This window comes from Platichthys flesus, chromosome 5, assembly GCF_949316205.1.
Source record: "Platichthys flesus chromosome 5, fPlaFle2.1, whole genome shotgun sequence".
In the NCBI taxonomy this organism is placed as follows: Eukaryota; Metazoa; Chordata; class Actinopteri; order Pleuronectiformes; family Pleuronectidae; genus Platichthys; species Platichthys flesus.
In genome coordinates, this window is record NC_084949.1 from 7720957 (window position 1) to 7729200 (window position 8244).

General features: G+C 41.6%; 1 protein-coding gene across 1 annotated transcript; it reads left to right on the forward strand.

The window, feature by feature from the left end:
- The first annotated feature begins 452 nt into the window (after window positions 1-452).
- Window positions 453-7163, forward strand: LOC133953931 (prostaglandin E2 receptor EP1 subtype-like). Its single transcript, XM_062388111.1, has 3 exons — window positions 453-704; window positions 2050-2960; window positions 6268-7163. The coding sequence occupies exons 2-3, from the start codon at window positions 2091-2093 to the stop codon at window positions 6535-6537; spliced, it is 1140 nt and encodes a 379-aa protein (XP_062244095.1). The 5' UTR covers window positions 453-704; window positions 2050-2090; the 3' UTR covers window positions 6538-7163.
- Window positions 7164-8244: the final 1081 nt, after the last annotated feature.

Genomic DNA, 8244 nt, shown 5'->3' on the forward strand with positions numbered 1-8244 from the left:
ATCTTCACCACAGATCAATTACAGGCTACAACAAACAGAAGTCATATGTAGAGTCCCCATCTTGTAAAACAGTTTCATAAGCAAGTGCTTGAATCCAAACAATGTGGTGACATCGAAGGCAAAGTCGTGCCTGTGATATCTGCAGCAGGGCCGGTCAATGCAAGCAGCTCTGTGAGTATAAGCTCTGTGTATGATATTATTATTAATATAACGTTTGAGTTCATTTCTTGGAAGTGTAGGTGACACATATAAAGTGAATAATATTAGGTATAGTGCGCAGTGATTGTACACTGTAATGTAAACACAAGGCAGCGACACAGAGGGGGAGAGAGGGGGATGGAGGGGGGCAGATGAGGCAGCAGCAGCAGAGACGCCCTCACAGCCTGAAGGCGGCGGAAAGACGTGTTATAAAAAAACGTGCGTCTGTGTTTCAGTGTCAGTGGGGATCCTTTCACTCCTGTACAACCCCGGAGACACCATGCAGCAGCCGGACCCACTCACACATGGATCGTATCCCACACAGGACGTCGATCTGCTGCACTCTACCAGAGGGAAACATGATTTCTGATCCAACCACCGAGACATTTTCTCATGTGTGTGTGGACTGTATGTGCTGAGAGGATCTCTGGATTTCTGTGACTCAAGGAAAAACCCTCTGTTTGGGTGTTCAGCTGGACCGAGGAGGATATCACAGCTATGCAGGGGTGAGCTCTAACTCTCATAAATCTTAACTTCATAATAAATGTAATGGATAAAGTTGACTTTATTTCTAAGAACTACAACTGTAAGGACTAAACTGCATCTTTGCAATTTCATTATAACTCTGATAAACAACATTTATCCAGTTTAATTTAGCTTTGTTGTTTATTACACACTGTAAAAAAACAACGAGTATATTGATTCTTCAAACAGTTGCAAATCTATTTACACAATGGATGAACTGCTTCATTAGACATTAGACATAAAACAGCTATTTTCTGAATCACATTAGACTCAATGATAACTATTTCCAAAACATATACAAATACAGATAGCTTCTGTTTGTTTAAAAGTTTCTTCTGTGGTTTTATTTTTATTTTATACATTTATTTTTAGTAAATCTTGTAAAAAACACCTTCCCTGGGTTATAATGTGCTGTCAACAGAATCAGGATGAGAGGACAGAGGGACTATGGGTAGGGCGACTGTCGAGTTTATAAATATGCGTGGATGAAAGTGAAGCTTAAGGCGGGCTTGTTAATTAGGAGGAAATGTTATTAAAAACTATCAAATGTGTGTGTTTAACATTCAATAAACATAAAGTTGGAAAACAAAATTACTCCTGAATAAATCGGAACATTAGAACAGACTGTAAAGTCAGTTTAGAAAACAAAAGCAGATATGAGGATTCTTCGTATATGACAAATGTTCATATCTATTTGATTGTGGAAAAAAACATACTGCCTTTAGATAGTGTTTTGTTGTGAAGACTGTTTATAGCCGGTGTTAAAAACCAAACCTGAGTAATGACAAACTATTCTGCCTCATGGCAGTTGTGGTGATTGACGCATCTTCTGTGTGATCCTGTGGTTGCCTCAAAGTGTTTGCTTCAGCTGGTTGTTGGGGTCAAGTTCAAGTGGAATTTCAGAAGATAATTTTAAGAATAACAATCTTGTCAGGTCTTTCGGGTTTTTAACTATTGCTTGTTAGATGACTAATATTCTAATCTATCAAGTTTACAATTAAAATTTATAAATAATAATAGGTTATTACTAAGGTTGATGGTTCAACAACAAGAGCTTTGCTGCTCCTTGTCATAAAATGTTTGGACTTCCTTCTAAAAGACAACTCCTCATTCGGTGAATGTGTGTTTACTTGGTGACTGTGAACGGCGCAGAATATGATTCACAACCTTTTCCCACTCATCAGAGGCTTCGGCTTACCCTCATGAGGTTTGACAATTCATTTTTAACCTACATGTAACCTTTACTGTTTTGAACACTGACAAATGAGTTGAATTTGGACTCTGATTCAGTTCATAAACCAGATGTACCTCTTCTTTGTCTTGCAGCCTCGATTAACTATGGACCTCTTCACCTTCAGAGATCAGTGATGTTAGCTCTGAGCCACTACAACTCCTCAGTCTCCCCGCTCCTCCCTCACTTCTCCAATGACAGTGGAGGGAAGGTGGAGGCCCGCGTGGCCGTGGAGGGCCTGTCGCAGCAGGGGAACTTCACGTTGGTGCAGCCCACCACAAGTGGCATCATCGTCGTCGTGTTGTCCATGACACTTGGCATCATCTCCAACATCGTGGCCCTGTTTATCCTGGCTAACGCCTACTGCCTCCAGCGCCGGCGCTCCAAAGCCACATTCCTCCTATTTGCCACCTCACTCGTAGTAACAGATTTTGTCGGCCACGTGATCCCTGGCGCCCTGGTTCTGCGGCTCTATCTCCATGGAGGTGTGCGCCCAGAGGACTTTGACACGTCTGATGGCATGTGCCAGTTCTTGGGAGGCAGCATGGTGTTCTTTGGCCTGTGCCCACTCTTCATGGGCAGTGCCATGGCTGCTGAGCGCTGCCTGGGGGTCACAAGGCCGTTGCTACACTCATCCCTGGTCACCAAAACACGCACCAAGATCTGCCTGTCTATCATCTGGCTGGCAGCTCTGTTAGTGGCCATGCTGCCCTGCTTTCACCTGGGCTCTTACGCCTACCAGGACCCAGGGACCTGGTGTTTCATTAGAGTGCTCAGTGACACTGAGGAGGTGGACGTGGCGTTCGTGGTGCTGTTCTCTGGACTCGGCCTGACCTCGCTCGCCGTGGCGCTGGTGTGTAACACCATCAGTGGACTGACACTGGTGGTCGCGCGGCTCAGGAGGCAGCCCGGCTCCCATCGCTCGGCCAAGTCCCACGACATAGAGATGGTGGTGCAGCTGGTTGGCATCATGGTCACCTCGTGCATCTGCTGGAGCCCTCTGCTGGTGAGTATCGGGAAATACAATGACAGCGAGGCATACGGCCAGGTCACAGCAAAAAGATCAGTCAAATTAAATGTGCACACACCAGTACAGAGTAACTGATCCACAGAAGTCGGTCATACCCTTACTCCTAATGACTCTCCAGGCCCAAATTAAACAACCCAACACAGCACAGTTTGGTTAATTCCTGTTACACCACAAATTATATAATTAGACCAAGCTGCTTTATTGATGCTTGCGGTAGATCAAAAAGAGAGGGAGGCTTGAATGTGTGAGCATTTCTCTGTCATGCTGTGTTTCAACAGTGATGGCAGACTATGTGGTCTCTTACTTCTCAGCACAAGAATATGTTGTTTATGTTGAATGATACAGAAAAAGTGTTCAAAACATAGAGCACACAGACGGCAGCAGAGACACATTCAGACAATGGCATGAAGTATTTTTGTGTGACACTTTTATTATCATGTATAATTATTTAAAAAGCTTCAACCCTTTTTGCACAAAATGTGTGAATTCAATAACTTTCATTGATCCATGTCCATTTGTGATTTACCTTCTAGGCTTCATTTTCATCTGGCTCTAGAAATCCTTGAGTCCAGACATTAGGCGCAGTTCACTAACGGTGCATTCACAAGAGTAGGGAAGTTGTTGTTCCGACTTTGGTGTGTTCATGTGCCTTTGAAGTCAGAATGTGGAAAAAAACACATGAAGGCTGTCAACAAAATATGCTGTGTTAATGTATTTAGAGCGTTCAAACAACACCATGACACCTCTTTCTAATATTGGCATGAGAACAAAGAGCAAAGGACAAGGATCAGATCTGACAGACATAAAAACTTCTGTGTTGCCTAAAAAGTCTGGTGTTAGTGCCTCACTAATCTGATTACAAGTGACAAATGTGCAACATTTGACAAGTTCACATTAAAAGCTATTTAGAGCTGATTGCAAAATGATGCTAATTGGTTTATAAGGGATGATGTCAGTAACTCGTTTACAAAACGTTTCACCAACTTTCCGACTTGCTCCCACTTCAGATGCCGATCACGTGAATTTTTCCAGTCTGGACTCATTTTTCCAGATTATTTCGCCACCGCATGAACGCACAATAACACATCACTAATGTCCGTCCTGCATGAGTGGAGCTCCTCTCAGGACTGGGCATGTTTGACAGCTCCCTCACAGCTTCGACTTTGTTTGTTGTTTCAACAACTTAAACTTGACCTCCTGCCGCATTATAGCGTGTTATCAGTATTTGTGTTTTCCAGCTGACCCCCACCCGACTCGAACCAGATCGAGCTCTTAAAAAGCTGAGGGTAACTGAAAACACCTGCATGAATGTACAGGCTCTTTTTTACGGCCTAGTACCTTCTCTTTGTGGAATTGAAATGAGAGACCCAGGCCTTTTTTCAGAGCACATTTTGGCATGTCATTGTAGGAAAGTCACGGGTGTTTCTGATCAGATTCAAAATGGCTATGTCCAAGTAGGTTATTTAATATTTACACCTGTGCTTCACCCTGTGACAGGTCTCTGTTTCTTAACTTAATACAATTAGACACCAGACACCTTCAGCTCCTTTATTTCCTAAATTACTTTTCTCCTGACTTTCCACTGGAAACAACAAAAAACGTCAATAAACAAAACAGCACTAACGAGAATGGCACCCAGTGGAGTGCATATACATCCGCCAACATTCTCCTCTTGAAAGCAGTAGTTTTAATTCATCAGATCTGGATTTCGATTGCACAGACCCATGAAAGTCAGTCTCATAAACATGTCTGATTTATTTCATCAAGATCCATGAATTATCCTTTGAGAAATAAATATTACATGTTGAAAAATGTCCTGTTTTGCAATTATAAAGAAAGTAAAGGAAAAAAATCCAGGATCTGCCCAAAAATGTTGTGAGTTATTCTTTGTTTTCCTTCAAAAATTCCATGGAAATCTATTGAGTGGTTTCTTCACAAAACTAATAAACAAATTATGCTGGGCAATAAATGGCAATTCAAAAGGAAGACTATAATAATGATAGAACTTTCTTTAAGTAACACAGATAATGGTTTCAATGCATAGTCATCAGAAAGAGAGGGTCACTGATGGAAGACTGCATATGCTTATTCAGCATCACCAAGATCAATTCCAACAAAACACGATCCATTAGATCTTCGTCTGGACACAGGGACAGTCCTCTTGGTGCCTGTTGTATATGGTGACAAATATCACCTCATTAGTTCTGAGATTTCACACTTTTTATTTATTCAAAACTGTTTATCCAGTATAACTACTCATGGGACTTGGCATCAATTCTCTCCATCAAGCCATAACACTGTATTGAAACCACAATGGAATAAAGTAATAGCAGGAGTTGTGTTTTTATTCAGTCCATATGGGCCTGAATTGAACCAGACCTTCATTTCAGGTGTATGTCAGGTCAAGGACGTTGATGCCCAGCTGTGACGTGCAGGAGGGAGGATATTCACAAAACACTTTTTACCTTATAACTTAATACTTTATTGCTATATCAACAGAGCTGATTGCAATTTGTTTTTGCAAGCTCACCCACCAACATAGACAAGAAGAAAATACACCCATACTCAAAATACATCACAGGGTATGAAAAATCTGAGCCCAGCTAAAGAATGAAAGACCACTGTTAAAAATAAATTTAAATCCTCAATGTATGAAATTATCATATTTGTGTTATATTGTAATATAAAAATAATATGGTTGTAAATATTTCACAAAGTATACCAATATGAAAGTGCATTAGTGTGTATATTTATATTTATGAAATGATTAGAATTACTTTGAGAATGAAACTTATTAGCTGGGCCTATGCACACTGTAGCCTACATATTTTCATAATGCCACCATTATGACATTGTTTATAGTGTGTGCTGAGCAACAAGGAATGGTCGTCTGAGAGAGCTGTATATTGTGTCTTTAATATGCTTGGTTACAAGAGTTAATGCATTAATACACTTTATTACATCATTTACTGATTTCATAATTATACCATCATTGTCAACTATGACCATGGTCATTGACTATCCGCTCCAATTCTCTGGAGATACCCCCCAAAATAGTAATCCTACCAAGTTTGGTAAAAGTCTGACCATGCGTTTTAGATTTATTTAGCAAATACACACACAGTGCAAATCAATCCCCTGCTTGTACAGTTGCGGGGACGACTTCTTTGTTGTTGTGAGCACCGCAAAGGTTTTGTTTGAATGAATCCTAGTTTTACTCGAACAGCAGCGTTTACATTTTTTTACCATAAATTAATTTCAAGTGTGTTTTTTTTGCCTGCAGATCTTTGGCCTGATGTCTGTGATCCACTCCTACACGGGATCCATTGGGAACAACCTGTCTAACTACAAAACCCTGATGGTGATGGGCGTGAGGCTGGCCACGTGGAACCAGATCCTTGACCCCTGGGTCTACATCCTGCTACGCCGCACCGTCCTCCGCAGAATCTACCTCATCGCTAAATGCCAAGTGGGCCTGAGGAGCAGCATGTTGGGCCGCTGGGAGCCCACGTCTTTCCCTAGCTCGGACAAGAAGGACGTCAACCACGTGTGAGCTGAGAGGAGGACTGACATTAATACTCTGTGGATGTGTGTTCTCACCACGTTATTGAACTCATGAAGAAATTGACATGAAAAGACAATTAGACAGAGTTGGAAAGAACACACTCTGTGGCTGGGATAGTGGGACCGACCAGTTTGATGTTAAATTTGACATTTCTCAGATAATCCACGAAGGAAATGTGTTATGTATTCAAACTTTCTCCATCGATACTCCATCAAAGTTTATCAGTGGGTTCAACGTCTGATCTTACATATGGAAGCTAGCTAATGCTGTGATTTTGCACAAAATATAAAAAAAATTGTACAGTTTACTTATAATAAGTAAACATTCCTTATTGTTATTATATTCCCATTAGGAAACTCATAACGACAAAGATGTAGGCAGTATTAACCACGCTGCAGACGGCTGCAGGAGTGATATTTAAAAAAGGGACTGAATATTATCTCAACCTCATTGTCATCAGCTTTTCATCAGTATTAAAGCATCATTTTAAGTATTCTGCTGAATGTACTGCATAGAGGAATGTTAATATGCATATACTGTGGAGTTTATGAATGTCTGAATATGCTTTTCATGTTTTTATACAGTTTTATAATTTTATAAGTTGATACTTGAAATCGACCCTCAATTTACTGAGGAGATGTAAATAAAACAATTCAATGTGATTTGTACATGTCACCTGAATTTATTTTATTTCCCTATCAAATGGTTCCTTGTGGAGAAAGGTACGTTGGCCCTGAGAGCTCAACGAACAGCAATTTATGAAAACACATTAAAGTTGACAAAACACAAGCAAAGTTAGAAAACATTTTCATCAATTTCACCACACAACACAACAAATAACAGAAATGCGCAGCAAATAGACAAACGCGCTGCAAATAGACAAACGCGCTGCAAATAGAGGAGAAACCACAACGGAAGTGTTTCCAGAGGACAGCTAAAAGTGATGGACACTGCTGCCACAGGAGACACAAAAGCGTCCAATACGTCCTTCTGCAGTCTCTCCCTGTACAGTGTTGTGCATATTTTTCACGAACGCTGAACTTAACGAATCAGTTTTCATATTATTAACGTCAACGTAACGATGACGTGAGTGAACGTCATGTTCATTTTTTAAATCATCATCGTATCAGGCCATCATGAAATACCTGGAGCGGGCGAGTGTGTGTGTGTGTGCCTGTGTGTGTGCCTGTGTGTGTAGCGAGAGGACAGGCCCCGAGTCCCGGGGCTCCGACCCCGCCCCCTCGCTCAGAAGAGAGGGCAAAATGTCTAGTAAAGGTTTCCTCCCCCTGCACAATATAGACAATACATTGCCTCACAAACTGGGGCTTGCTTATTAGCGCTGTTTATTCAGCTTCACAGGAGTAAACGGCATGTCTCTAGATCGGACCATCTTCCGTGCTCAGAGCTCACTGTGGGCGCTCCGAATGGGCGGGGTCGGAGCGCCCGCTACACACACACACACACACACGCTCACGTACACGCACGCACACACACACTCGCCCGCTCCTGGTATTTCATGATTGCCTGATACGATGATGATTTAAAAAATGAACATGACTTTCACTCACGTTCATCGTTACGTTCACGTTAATAATATGAAAACTGAGTCGTTAAGTTCAGCGTTCGCGAAAAATATGCACAACACTGTACAGCCACTGCAGAGGGGCTGAAGAGCCGCATTCGGCTCCAGAGCCA

Bases quoted from the DNA above. Each gene is read 5' to 3' on its own strand.
- LOC133953931 (XM_062388111.1), top strand. From the start codon at position 2,091: ATGTTAGCTCTGAGCCACTACAACTCCTCAGTCTCCCCGCTCCTCCCT. The intron at 2,961-6,267 runs GTGAGTATCGGG...TTTTGCCTGCAG, and splicing joins TCTGCTGGAGCCCTCTGCTG to ATCTTTGGCCTGATGTCTGT.